The following is a 15435-nucleotide window of genomic DNA, read 5'->3' as shown; positions in this document are numbered from 1 at the left end:
TTTTATTTCTAAATTACACTGTTTACACTGCAAATAATTCACTCTACAATATAAAATTGAATTCCTGAACTAGCCAGTGTATTTTTTTTTAGTTGTAATATTGGTGTGGAGACAGCCATCTCAGGTCATTTTGCATGGTCATGTACTTTCAGAATGAGCCAGCACTTTAGGATGGAACGGCTTTCTGGCAGGCTGTTGCTCCTACTCAATGTAACTGAATGTGTCGCAGTGGGACCTTGATTTTACTGTTGAGTGCTGTTATTAGATCTACCAGGCAGCTGTTATTGTGTGTTAGGGAGCTGCTATCTGGTTACCTTCACATTGTTCTGTTGTTAGGCTGTTGGGGAGGGGGGATGATTTCACTCCAACTTGCAGTACAGAAGTAAAGAGTGACAGAAGTTTATCAGAGCACAAGTCACATGACTTGGGGCAGCTGGGAAACTGACAATATGTCTAGCCCCATGTCATATTTCAAAATTAAATAAAAGATTTCAATGCAGAATTCTGCTGTAGCAGCACTATTAATTGATCATTTTGAAAAAAATTGTTTTCCGATGACAGTATCCCTTTAAGCTCCCCACACCCTACCGCCGACAGCACAGCATTGATTTAGCTTGCTTTGAGCATTTTAATGAACTGGCACATTGATTAAGAACTCTCAGCAGAGTTAATATCTCATCTGCTGAGGATCTGTCTGGATGATAACATGTTAACATTATTAAATGGCATTACCTGGTTGTAAGAGTAATAAGGTTGTCAATATTACTCTGTGTTAGCACATGAAATAGTTGATTCAACAGAACAGGAAGAAAGCTTATGATCACGTGGATCTTCTCAATATTCAGAAGATTCTGAAAAAAAGAGAAATGCATTAATTATCCTAATGTAAATTGAGCATATTGCTATATTTGCTATTTGTATTATTATAAATGATAAACTACTTTAAATTATGTTATGGGCAAACTCTGTCTGTATTAAAGCTATTAAAAGCAGAAACAGAAGTTATCAAACTCAATTTGAGGCAACTTCTCAAATACACCCATGCCTATTTAAGTCTGCAAAAAATTAACATTTTATGAACTAGTTATTGGACTAGTGAGCATCTTTTTGTATTACTCGGCATCCTACTGGACATAACTTGAAGGAAAAAAATTAAAGATGATCCTTAACATTATTTAATGAAACCTAAGACTGTAGATTTTGAGTGGTTTAATATAAAAAAAAAAATTCTACAGAAATATATGACATTTCAGCATGGAAAAATACAGTTTTTTTCTTCTGACTTGGCATTTTTTACCCAAGATCTCTGGATCGGATATATATGACTGCAGGCCTTCCAACTCTCTGAGGTTAGAATCAAACAAGACACTTCATTGCTGTTAAATATTATTGGCAAACTCAACTTGCTAAATTCAATCACTAAAAATAAAGATGTTCTTCAGTTTAAAGAACTTCTACAGCTTATTTATTATTATAGACATTATAAATTATTATTTATTCACAGCAATGTCACAATTATATGCACAGTATAAAGTAAATTATATAAAGTGATGATAAACTTTGTTCATTTTACCACATCCCTAATTGGAATCTGTCAAAAGAGCAGTATGTGTGTGTCTACTGATTAAATCTGGCTAACTGCATCATGGTTTGTGCACTGATATCATGCCTCTGATGATATATTTATAAGTGAAAATAGGTTAAAAAATTAAGCAGCACTCCAGAAAATAAATTTGGTGCTGAAATATTTGTTTTTTGTGCAATATCCGAAATATTCATATTCCCTTCTGTATAAATTTGAAGTGCATGAGAAGGGCTACCAAAACTAAATATATAATTATGTATGTTTATGATATATTCTAAATTATAATATTACTAAGGATAGCACTAGGGTGGGTATATAAACGTTATTGAAAATACAGAAAAACAGGTTTGTAAACATTCTAAATGACTTTTGGAGTTATGTAATAAATGCACTAAGTTTGGCTAGGTGCAGTAACCAATAGCAACCAGTCAGCAAGTAGCATCACCTGTTTTAAAGCAAACATTTTATTGCTACGTAGTGACTTTTATTGCATTTGGGGATTTGTGTTTTGGCAGTTCAGGAATAGGCATGGGCGAATTTTTTTGCATTGTTTCGCTGCAAAAATGACGCCCATAGACTTATATGGCGTTGTGCGTCGTGCATCAAAAAAATAAGATGCAAGTCAAAAAATTTCCATAGACTTTAATGGCCGTCGGCGACATTTAGCCGGCTGCAAATTTTTGACGAAACGGGTCAAATTCGCCAATCCCTACTCAGGAACCTACTAGGAAACAAGTTCTTTTGGATTTTGTAATAACTAATAATTCTGAATTTATCTCCAGCAATGCTGTGGGTCACCATTTAGGAAAAGGGATCATGACATGTATACTATGAGATTATGTTGCAGAGACATCTGTATAAGGGAGTAAATAAGACACTAAGGGGGTTATTTACTAAACGTGAAATTTTTCCCATTTTTTAATTAAAACAAAGTCGACCTAACTCCCATCCGCGAACCTCATTCTTGACAAAATCATGTGACAATTTGCATCAAAACAACTTTTTTGAATCTGACGCTCTAGCGTTTTCGAGTTGTCGCCCAAAAGCCTCAAATTTTTTCGGATTATTGTTCGAAAACCAGTGCAGATCAGGAAGTCAAGATATTGTAAAAGGGACATCTGGCATTGACTTCTACATGACCTTGACAGGTTTTAGCTAGAGTATTTTTGGATTCAGAGCAGCTTTGGGGTATACTAAACCTCTAAAAATTCTAGTTGTTTTTCTCCTCTAAAAATTCAAGTTTTCCCCTTTAAAAACTTGATCAGAAAAATTTGAGATTTAATATATGGGCCCCTAAAAATTGCGGATTAACACAGAAGGAAAAAAAGAGAAATAGACAGATAAATGAAATACCAAATGGTAAAGAAAGCTGAAGGAGAAAGTAAGAACAGAAAATAAAGGAAGTCTACATTTGAATTTTGGATTCTGTGCATATAAATATATAGGGGGAACTTTACTTACCAAGAGTATATGTAGGCATATTAGAGACCCCAAATATTTATCTAATGCCTGAATAATATTTAAAAGGAGAAATACCACCTTTCTTGTCTAATACCAAACAGATATTACCAGGTAAAGCTATACCTTACAAGAGACCATAAAGTTTGATGATGGTGGCTTGGAAGGGTCATTTTCTTGTTTTTGGCACTGCTGGAAAAATCTATTCAGAAAAGGATCCTAAAACAAAAAGGCACAACTTTCATGTTAGTACCAAACTTCATGTGAAATAATGATTATTAAAATGTATTCATCTTTTTATTATCCTTTTACATATGATCAATCAATAAACATAATAAAGTCTAGTTGGGAACCCATTTTCCTATGTTGACAACAATGAATTTAGCCTAAAATACAATTACAGGTATGGGATCTATAAAATAAGAATGCAATTTCTTGCGGCATCTAATTTAAAATACCCTTTACTTGTTATTAACTATGGTAAGATAAATACATGCTGATGGCAGAACAATCCTATTGGATTTTTCAGTAGTCATAATAATAATAATACTAATAATAACAATAATAATATATATATATATATATATATATATATATATATATATATATATATATCCTATATAATAAAGTTGAAGTGTCTCTGCGTCCAGTCCCTGTGTCCGTGGGATTGCGCTACTGCGCATGTGCCCCACGGACCGTCTCTGGCGAACGTTTGACTACATACGTTCTAGCGCCCGTTAATTTAACGGGCTTAATGTCTAGTATATATATATTATATATAAGTAATATATTTATATCTGAACCCGGGGTCCCAAACTTTCTGGATATTCAATCCCATACCCATGCTGTAAATCATGGAAGTGTAAAGCAGCTGCACCCACCTGAGTATAAACTGTAGATACAACAAGGGTTGAAACTTTGAACAGTGGTTTTCCTCCATCCACCCATTTGAGGTCACTTCCACCCTAAAATAACATTACATTTTATATGTTTGCAACTGGTTTTACTAGTTGATTGAGAGACAGAGAAAAACACTGAAGAATTATGTAGAGCATAATAATACAATGTGGCAGAAACATGATTTCTTATTCTCCACTTGCTTTTGTATTTCACAGGGACCTGCCATAGCTATTGAGATGTCTCCAAATTGTAGGGGATATATCAGAAAAATGTGTTTCTTCAAAGGCTTGAAATTCTCCCCTCAACTTTTTTTTTTTGTTGGAAGCTGAACACTGGAAACCTTAACTGGTTGAACACACCAAACACAGATGCAGTATGTTGCAATGCAGTATGTAGTACTGTTAAAACAAAACTTTTGGTTCATATAGGAGGATATCAGAATTTATTCCGGATATCAAAGATGCACTTCACTTCAGCTGAGTAAGATTTTTAACTTATACCCTGTATGTACAGTTGGAGCAGTCACTATCAGAAGATGCCTTCAATGTTTTTACATCTGCCTCTGATTTTGCCATACTGCACATTGCCAGGCAACATGTGTTGTGCCATAGAACATTGCAGTTTCCTGGCAGTCAGGAAAGTGTTTCATAGAACTGGCACATTTACAGTGAATTTCCTGTTTTGACAAATGTGCCAACTGGTCAGAACTGAACTGACTGCTTAAAGCTGCCATGGTTTGCATTAGTTATAACACAATGCAAGTCTATGGGTGAGCATTTCTTTAAACTTCTTTTTCAGGTAAGCTCCTTTGGAAGTAGTGCAGAAATGAAGCTAGTAATTTTATTTTTTTTAGTAAAAAATAGAATAACAATAGTTCATAGATATCCCCCCTACACATATTAAGTATATATTTATATTTTAAATAGGGTTCAGCAACTTGTTTCAATGTAATTGTTACATCTGAATTACGGTAAATGCATGAATCAAAATTTGATGTAAATTCAAATTGCTCCAGATTTGTTTCGTGAGGAAAAAACTGCCTGAGGATTCCATAACTACCCTGCATCCAGTCTGGATGAATGGGACATGAGGAATTTATTTGAAACTATTAATCTGCAGCATTGGCAGGCTAGTGCAATTAATATCTTCTGGCATCTAATCTTTATTGGGAATGTAAGAAGCAAAGAAGAAAACACACCATTTAAACAACGTAAGCAAAACTTTGTGCTGTCAGGAAAACGTATTAAATAAAATGTGCAACAGCATGGCTTTTTGCAATAAATAGGCTGTGCGTGCCTAGTATTTCTGTATTAAATAAATAGCTTGACATATTATTTGACCACCCAACCTACAATTTCTCTTCTCCCATGTATAATACCATGAAAAACTGATATCCAGATTTACCATACAGATTATGTAAAATGACATCTGTCTATCAGGAATAATACATTAAATATGCTTTGTTTATGCTTGCTGAAGAGATTTCATTTTTAAATCATGAAAACTTACATAGGTCAGTAATTCAATGAACAGTATCAAATTGCCAAAGAAAACCAATGGAGTAACTTTACCTGCCTGGGACCCTTTGCAAAAAAATATCTGGGACCTCCTCTACATTGATAATTGTTACAGCCCCCCCCTTCCCCTGCAACTACATGGATCAGACTACAATGGTACAGGCAAGAGGAAGTGAGTTGACCACCAGTTGGATGGGTTTGGGTTGAAATTTGCCCAACCATTGTGGGTTTGGGTTAGGTGCAAGTCAGACTGGGGAAGTACAAGCCTCCACTGCTCCTGAGGATTCCTTGTCTTGGAACCAGTGGCATGTACAGAAGTCGTGTACAGAGCGAGAAGATGTGGGTATGGGTTGGGCGCATATTCTACAATGCCAACATTTTGCAGGTTAGGGTCGCGTGTGGGTTGAGTTTTCCCTGACCTGTATTGCAGTCCATGCTGATAGGTAGTTACACCAATGAAGGGAACCCTCTTTTTCTAATCTATGGCTAACATGGCACAACTCTTTACTACTCACCTTTCCAGCTGTAATATCTTCAAAGCTCAAGTATTTGGGAGGTAAACTTGCAGCAACAGGAATAAAGTGATCTTGTGAGCTGAGCTGTCCTTTCTTAAATAATGGCAACCATGCAAACCCAACTATAAAGAAGAGCACACAATATACCTTTACTGTAACAGTGCAAGCTATCAGTTGTGAATCAGTAATTCACATTTGAATATGTGGTGATACATGTGAATGATGTGAATGGTTGTGAAAAAAATTTGACCACTTGTAAATTTAATACATTTTCTGTAAGTGTGATGTCTATTAAAAGGAAATGGGTATGATATGTAATGTCTAAACGGAATCCTTCTAAAGATACCTGGGGTTTCCAGAGCCTCTTTCTTTTTGGCATTAGCTTTTGCGTTTATGTCACAGGTGACGTGATGAAATGAAAACAGAATGTGATGTTTCTCATGAAGCTGAGTGGGGAGCTCAATTTTCACCTGAAATGTAAAATATTACACATCCCCTTAGATATGTTCATTGCATAGGCTAGGAAGTTTTGCATGTTCGGTTCTAATAGAATAAAACTATGATCATCTCCTAGCTGGCATGACCCAATGCACAATTTGAACAGAGCACTAAGACCAGTATGTTGGGGAAGTTATATCATGGATACAGACTGATTGCAAATGGTTTTGAGGTGAAATTCCAACACCCAAAAGCTAGTTCTAAAAATGATACCCTTGAGCCACTCTATAGGACGATTTTATAACATAAATATATACAGTATATTATTATACTACTGCAGGTATGGGATCCTTTATCCAGAAACCCGTTATCCAGAAAGTTCCAAATTAAGGGAAAGGCCATCTCCCATAGACTTTTTTTTTTATTTAAATGATTTAATTTATCCTTATTGGAAACAGAACCAGCCTGTTGGGTTTATTTAATGTCTGAATTATGTTGTAGCAGACTTAAATTATGAAGATCCAAAATACAGAAAGATCCGTTATCCATAAAACCCCAGGTCCCTAGCTTTCTGGATAACAGGTTCCATACCTGTATTATTATATACTGTAAATATATATAATATTTCAGATCAAACTTTCTTATATTTTAAAAGTGTGTATACTTTTTTTAATGCCTAGAGATACAATATTTATAAGTTGCAGATTCTACTACCCACACATTTTAATGCACTTCCATAAAATATTTGGATGCGATTTGCATTGTAGATTCATTTTCTTAAATTAGATCTAATGAGGAATAATATAAGGAGGAGTGAATATCTGGAGTGATTTATTCCTTTGACTGTAACTTTTGGGAATGGAAAGTGCTTAATCGTGGTGATATATTGCACAGTCTAAGAGCCAACAAAATTTGGAAGTGAAAGCAAAAGATCTTGGTAGGAGGAACCAGTTCAGCTGGCAGCTAATGCATATCATCTGAAATGGTTGCTTAGTAATTAAATGGTTTTCCCTCAGACAATGCCAAGACTCAACTGCTGCTGTGAAAAGGTATGAGTATATCTGACCCAGTTAATACAGAATGGGAAATTGTTGCGCCATTACAGGTGGGCCAAGAATTGGCAATGAAGAATAGTAAGAAATAAATAAGTAAATAAATGTAATAAGTAATAAATCTGTGAATTCCATTTTATTTCTCTGTAAGTGCTTAAACAGGTGTAACACACTGCCATATTTTCTATGCAGAAATACATATACAAACACTCTGGTGGGTTATTTATTAAACTCCGAATGCAAAAATCCTGAAAAATTCTTTTTTTTTTTTTTTTATAAAATTGGACTTTTAAAAATATCCCAAATTTTTAGGAATTTATTAAACCCCGAAGATGGAAAAGTCTGAATTAGAAAATCCGGCATCTCAGACCTGTTGAAGTTGCATATAAGTCAATGGGAGAAGTCCCAATGATTTTTTTGATGTGCGCTGAGTTCCGTGCAATACCCTGAAGTTTTCTGAGTTTTAGGGAAAAAAGCATAGTGAAAAAACCGAAAAAATCGTGAAAATCTGATTTTTTCCCACAAAGCAAATTTTTGAGAAAATGTAATAATAAATAAGCATAAAGACCCGAGCGGATTTGATTGGAGTTTGTAGCAGAAAATGTTGAGTTAAAATTGGACTTTGATAAATAACCCCCTAAAACATATGCGTACACAAAACAGTCTATATGAGCAAGCCAGACAAAGCAGAAATTCACACTGACCTCATCATAGAAATCTGGATTCTGGGAATGATGAAGGATTGTGGTATATGCAGCTCTTGTAAACAAAGGGCAGCCAGGCTTTCCATATATAGACTAATGAGAAAAAAAATAAACAGAATTTTACTTGCAGCTGTTTTAATCCCACAAGAATAAAATGAAAATGAGCAATTTACAGATTTACAGATTTTTTAGGATTTCTTTTAATTTAGATTTTTGTTAATTGTTAGAACACAAGTCCCTATACTATAAAGTATCTGTTATAGAAAAAAAAGAGTGTTATTGGTTAAAATGTCATGTAACAGTGCCACTATTCTGTTCCACTAAGGGTAGGACTCCATGAGCGTTTTCGGCGCAAACCGACGCGCTGCGACAAAACGCATGTGACTTGTCACATGCGACAAAAATAAGGTAAGTAATAGAATTGACGCATGGCGTCGCATCGTTGATCCAACGCAACACGACTGTCGGATGCAGACGCTGCATCTGCATCTGACAGTCATGTCGAGTCGGATCATCGATGTGACGCCATGCGACAATTCTATTACTTACCTTTGATACGACACGACTGTCGGATGCAGACGCAGCGTACAGTGTCTGCAATCGAGAGTCGTGTCACGTCGGATCAATGCTGCGACGCCATGCGACAATTCTATTACTTACCTTATTTTTGTCGCATGCGCTTTGTCGAAGTGCGTCGCATTGCGCCGAAAACGCTAGTGGAGTCCTACCCTAAGGTGACTGGACACATACTGCTATAGTTTGCTGTACAGTCAATCATTTAAAATCTTTCATCCAGTAGGGTGTAGTTAACTATGTTATGCCCTGTCCATACTTTATTATTAATAAAAATCTAATAAGGTAATATGATGAGCCTGCATGGCATGGGACTCTGTCAATGCCATTTGAAGTAGAAGGAAAGGTGTCATCATTGGGGGAGTCACTGGAGTGCAAAAAACAGATTAATTTTGCAATTGTAAAAAAAATGTGTGTGGGTGCCTCTTTCTGTGCAATTTTTTTTGGGGAAAATATGTTTGTAATCTATAAATGTAATGTATTGCCATTTACTTCTGTGGTATCTCAGCAGGGTTTAGGCGACCAGATGTTAATTTCATTTCATTTAGTATTTTTTCAAGCTTTACATTTAATAAATCACGATAATACTTGTGATTGCATATTTCTGTGCAACTTTATTGGGAAAAAATATATGTTTGGAATTTATTGCTGTAATTTTCTTAAAAAAGAATAAAAGTGGACATTTTAATAAATTAGCCCCAACAGTGTATGGTAAATGTAAAGAGCTCACAGTGGCCCTGGTCCCATCAATACAACCTTAAATTGTATAAATATGTAAAACTATTTAGATAGCGAACAGTTCATATTTTTAATAGCACACGTGTAAGAAATCAAGTTCATAAATGTACGGTAAGTGTATAGCGTTTGCCCACATACTATATGTATACAGGAAGAAGTCTGCATGGAAATTTAACGTTTTGTTACTGGAACTGGTTTACAATCTTATTGCTGGATTCTAAATTTGCTTATTATTTTTGGAAATGTATTCTGGAAATCTGGAAATCGACACTGTATGCACAGTGTATGCTGTATTATTCTTGCAGAAATAAAGAGCTTACAATGGCTTACAATGCAATTCTTTGTTCTCACCATGTATAATCATCATTTAAAGGTTACAGTGCAATTACTGAGCTTGTACTTTGACAGGGAGAAGAGTGTACAGATTTGTTTCATGTTCTAAGCTGTACTCTTTGGTTACCTTTAATGGCCGACTTCCTTCTTCATCTGAATTCCGGAACTCTATACACACCATTATGTTTCTTGCCTGCAAGAATAGAAACATAATGGATTCAATTGCTTAAAAAGTGGGATAAATATGACAAAATACTGGTTGATTAGTCAATGATTAATAGGATTCAAAGGAACAGCTTTATAATTAATGCAGCAGGGAGCTAATTTTAGAATTTTTTTTATCTTTACAGCTGTTACAACTTACCTTAATTAACCTAAAAGCACATAAGATCGGCAGTGCATTATGGTGCATCTATGGGGAAATTATTTGTGCAATAAAATAATTGACTTTAGAAAACCTTTGTAGTACTTTATGTTTACAGCATGAATGTTTTTAAGCACATTTATAGTTAGAAATAATTTTGTGTCTGCGGACTGCTGTAATTCCAAAGGGGTTTTCTATACCTTTCATGTTTGATAGTCTAATACTTCAATAGACTTCGAGATCCCAGCCCCTAATGTGCCTATTCAACTTCTGAGTCAGGTACAAAGGACCATCAACTCTGAAAGCTCCGGTTTGTTGACTTATTTCTGTTACTCTATGATCAGAGTTGCAGTGGACAATGCCACAGGAAAAGGGACCCTGATAAGATTTGCTTATATACCAATGGTAAAGATGCTTATTGCATAAAACTGTTGAATGCTATCATTGCAGTAGGAGAGGTGATTAAATAATTTAAGAGCAAAGGAAAGCCACTTGGAAAAGGTAATAAACGCTAAACATTTTATATATATCCTACGCTGGATATCTAATAGAACATGGTCATGGAGTAATTATCTAAATGAACATGGTCATGGAGTAATTTTATACATATAATTTGAATAACAGTATCAATCAGTGAGTTTCATATATCAACACTGGGCATTTTTGTCCAAGGCAATAACCATAGTAACTTGGCTACCAATCTTTCTTTTGCTTTTTTTTGCTTTTTTTTGCTACCTGAAGCAGAAAAAAATGTTCTCAAATGATAGTTATTATCTCTAGTAAGTAAAGAGACACCTTAAGGAGGCTTTCTGTTAAAAAATGGGTAATATAAGCAGCCATTTTTTTATTTAAAGAAAAGAACCAATGTTCGATTGTTATGGGTATGAAAGAGTTATATTTAGCACCACTGACTGCTACAGACCAGCTAACCTGTTATGAGTATAAAAAACTGGCAGTAGTATAAGAAAATAAAAGCAGCAAGTTTGTGAAAGTCACATCAAATATTTTTAAGAAAAGCTGGATTCCCTTTTTTGATTATGTGTATCATAGCTCGGATCAAATACAAAGTGCTGTTTTATTACGACAGAGAAATAGGCAATCATTAAAAAAAAAATTTAAATGGGAGATGTCCTTTCCGTTATTCAGAGCTTTCTGGATAATGGTGTTCTCGATAACTAATCCCATACCTGTAATAACTATGCCACAATGCTATTTTAAAGTATAATAATCATAAATAACACCAGTACCTCACCAATACAGACTCCAGTATTAAACAGTAACATTAAAAATTATATTGCAATATTTTCATGTTGTCCTAAATTCCTACTTTATTTTTTATTTCTTAGACCAGTGCAATAAATGCAGTGACATATATCTGCTTACCTTGTTAAAGCATTTCTGGCTGTCATACTTGAGGTGTTTGGGATAAACATATATTTGGTTCTTATAAATTCTGTATGGTTGGGAATATTTGGTTGAAGCCTGAGCAAACTCTTCAACTTCCACATTAGGCAGATGCTCTGCAGTATCCCCAAATGGCTTGACTGGTAGTAAAGTTGAGGTAAGACAATCTAAGAAAAACAGGGATAGAATAGACTAAAGTGAGCAGAGGTCTTTTGCTCCAGAAAAAAAAATTAAAAGGGTACTGGGAGATAACATTCAAAAACTTGACTGCCACATCTTAAACAGCAGACTGGGGAGATTTAAATTGAATATAATATTATTAATAAAGAGAATTACCCCTATGCTCTTGACAGTACACATTTATTACTGCATATTGCACAAAATGATATCTAAAATGAATTACAAGACTGCAGAGAGTTATTGAAAACGCACACAATAGATGTATCCCAGACAATAGATGCTACTGCATTTGCAAAGAGGATGAGTTGTTGGCCAAAAGTAATTTCATTAAAGATCACAATATATTGAAAAAGAGAATCAAAGAAATGTATTGTCCTGAAATTTGTGCTAAGAAAAAAGCATCTGCTTAACTAATTTCTTAACAAAGGCAGTTCCAGTATTTCAATGGTCAAAGAGCTCTGCAGAGCCAGCTAGATGTTGTAATACAGACTGTAAGGACATGGAAATTAGTCAGTGTATCTGGAAAGCTGGCAGTTGCTCAAAATTGGGCTAGGGCCTTAAAAACGACCCTTATAAAGCTGTAGGTACCAGGCTTTTTTAAAGGAGAAGGAAAGCTACGGAGGCATTTTATTGCCAATAGATTAGCTGCAATAGTGCAAGCTAGAATGCTATATTTATTCTGTAGAATGTTTTACCATACCTGAGTAAAAAGCTCTAGAAACTCTCTGTTTGTTTAGAATAGGAGCTGCAGTATTAACATGGTGTGACATCACTTCCTGCCTGAGTCTCTCCCTGCTCTGGACTCAGATTACAGTAGAGAAGGGAGGGGGGGGGGAAGAGGCGCAAACTGAGCATGCTCTTGCCCAGGGCAATGAGGTCTAAGCTGAAGACAGGAAGTCTGATACAGAAGCCCATGAGTACATAATAGAAGGAAAGAAATGCAGTGTTTCTTTTGACAAGGGACTCAGAGCAGCACTTCTTTGGGGGTTTACTGGTATATTTAGATGGACCTTTCTGTTAAGGCTTACTTAGTTTTAGCCTTTCCTTCTCCTTTAAGTGTAGCCCGAATCATACATTTTTTTTCCAGGTTTTTCCCAAAAAGCCAACAATTTTTGCATTTTTGCCCAAAAAGCCAGAAATGGTTGGATTTTTAAAATAGAATAGGACCTCTGCCATTGACTTATACAAAACCTTGGCAGGTCTGAGATGGCGGATTTTCCGATTCAGGCGTTTTGCTGCAAAATTAAAGTTTGAAAAAAAAAAAAAAATGAAAAATCAGAGTTTTGCCCCAAAAAGCAGACCCCCAGTGTCAGGAGGGGCCCAGAGTAACAATTAACACTGATTGCCTGGCGTCCCTGTTGCTTCAATTTTTTGACGATGTACGCAATAGAAGAGCTAGAATGGACCAAATGTGAAAAAATACACATTGCTCAGCTCTAAAGTTTTCAGTAGCTGGCAGAAAATAGTGCTTACATATGTATGCCAAGTTAATGTGAGCAAAGGTCTGGGGCCTGATGAAATTCACTCTCAAATGCATAGAGAGATTAGTTCATTTTTAGCCAGACCACTATATGTGATTTTCTCAGACTTCCTTTCATCTGCTGTGGTACCAATATATACAAAGAAAACTAATGCATTCCCAAACCTTAAACATGCAATTCCAGGTCTGTAAGTTTGACATCTTTTGTGCACAATCTATTTAGAGTTTTGTTAATGAATCACATTCAAGAGTATCTTCTTGAGAACTGTATTGTTAGTAGTAATCCCCATGGTTTTATTAAGATCATGTCAAACACAGTTAATTGTTGTTGATGATAAAGTGGGGCTGCAGTTGGTGTGATGCTCTACTTTTTGCCAAAACTTTTAATACAGTGTCACATATGGTAAATATTTGCTTTTTGAACAGGGTCTGCTGGCCTTGTTAATACTGTTTGTACATGGATAGAAAACTTGCTAAATTATAGTGAACAGAAGGTGGCTGCTAGTGGAATATTCTCTACTCGGAGTAGGGATGCCATGAGATTAGTTGTGTTTCTGGGGCTACTTCCAACCCCCTCACCCACTCTGCACTTACCTCTTAAGCATTGGAGTGGGTCAAGGGAGGCCGCATTTCTAGCACTCTCTGTTCTAGAAGAACATTCAAATCACTCCTGTTTCTTTGGTCAACAATCCAGAACCACTGGTTATAGCACAGATACAGCTCAATAGTTCAGAGCCATATATCCAAACTTGCAGACAGCTTTTTTCGATCCTGTTAGATCTTAATAGGGCAAGATATTGGAGCATGGCTTCTGAGGGGGTAAGAGAAATTCACCTCTTATTGTTACCAGAGATGGCTTCCTGCCTACCTGGTAACTGACCACTCACTGCCGCCTGAGGTGAGGTTCTCACCCTGACTCAGAGCAGGAGCAACCCTGTATAGGATTCTAATTCCTCTCAGCATAAAAATTCCTGAATTTAAACTTTGATATTAAGTCAAAACTGGTGCAAATACTACATACACAAAGAGCTATACTGCAAAATAAAATATCTTACTTGAATGCTCCATGGGAACAGCATCTACTGATATTTCTAAACTTCCAGGAATTGTCTGCATTTTGTTACCTTTTTCTGCCCTGCAATAAAAGCATATGGTAAGAACAGTAAACATTCTGGCACTGTGCCTGTATGGGTTATAATATGTTTAACGTAATCAAACCTTCTGTATTCTGAGACCAGCTTAATCAGATCTTCTGTTGCAATCTTATTACTTTCTTGTCTGAATAATGGAGAAAATCGAGACTCGCGATCTATATTCCCAGAGTTATCTTTAAATATTGGCCTGTTAAACAAAGAAAAACATATTTAGGTAGTCATGAAGGAATTTCTTGCTCACAGGTCTTATCTTGGTTAAAAAAAGCTTAATGCCAGCATTCAGTTGTTACACAAGCCCTGACATGGGCAAAGGCAAATACCTGCCTTCTTACCCCAAACAACTTTATTGCACCAAACATAAGTTAACAATTATAACATAAATATATAAATAACATTTCCATATTAACAACAATGTAAACATAAAATATCAACAGTGATGTAAGTGAATTATTATCCTCTGCAAGACTCCTGCCAATGGACCCAATTAGGTGCATGCAATCGTACTAGCCACCAGCCACTTGTGCCTTCCAGCATGGTGGGTACCCCGGATTGCATGTTACAACCAATACAACATACCCTCCCAGAGACCAACGCTCTTAGAGAGAAACATCACCAACCGAGTCCCATTAACCAACTTGAGGCTTGGTAAAAATACAACTTGTCAACTAACTCTCCAGATTGCCAGGGACCCGCACCCGGCTTTGACAACAGACTATCCCCTCACATCGCATCCTAATCATCCAGCCCCAATATTCACCATTCCACATCAAATTAACCTGCGCCCACTACCCACGCCTCAATTGTGACAACTGGCACAAAGGGTTAATACATGGAGGGAGGGTGGAACTCCTTTTGCTCTTTCCAAAATGGATACCCTCCTTAGCCGTTACTTCTTTAAGTTCCCTAAACTCCACCCCCCCAACTGCGGAACTAAACCCCACAACTAGTGATGGGCGAATTTATTCGCCAGGCGTGAACTCGCGGCAAATTTGCACGATTCGCGAAACGCCAGCGAAAATTCGCGGCAAAAAATTCGCCGG

The 15435-nt window shown here is 36.1% G+C and overlaps 1 protein-coding gene across 8 annotated transcripts in view; it reads right to left on the bottom strand.

Moving 5' to 3' along the window:
• Window positions 1-15435, bottom strand: part of dock10.L (dedicator of cytokinesis 10 L homeolog) — a 161155-nt gene that overhangs the window by 56207 nt on the left and 89513 nt on the right. For all 8 annotated transcript variants that reach the window (XM_041563380.1, XM_041563376.1, XM_041563381.1 and 5 more), the window contains exons 15-24: window positions 14460-14582; window positions 14297-14376; window positions 11561-11748; window positions 9941-10006; window positions 8170-8262; window positions 6322-6445; window positions 5976-6097; window positions 3925-4008; window positions 3170-3262; window positions 733-851 (exon numbers count right to left, since the gene is read on the bottom strand). In XM_041563380.1, coding sequence (XP_041419314.1) covers window positions 733-851; window positions 3170-3262; window positions 3925-4008; window positions 5976-6097; window positions 6322-6445; window positions 8170-8262; window positions 9941-10006; window positions 11561-11748; window positions 14297-14376; window positions 14460-14582 — 1092 coding nt within the window. The remainder of the gene's footprint in view (window positions 1-732; window positions 852-3169; window positions 3263-3924; window positions 4009-5975; window positions 6098-6321; window positions 6446-8169; window positions 8263-9940; window positions 10007-11560; window positions 11749-14296; window positions 14377-14459; window positions 14583-15435) is intronic.

This window comes from Xenopus laevis, chromosome 5L, assembly GCF_017654675.1.
Source record: "Xenopus laevis strain J_2021 chromosome 5L, Xenopus_laevis_v10.1, whole genome shotgun sequence".
Taxonomy (NCBI): domain Eukaryota; kingdom Metazoa; phylum Chordata; class Amphibia; order Anura; family Pipidae; genus Xenopus; species Xenopus laevis.
This window is presented reverse-complemented; position numbering and strand designations above follow the sequence as displayed.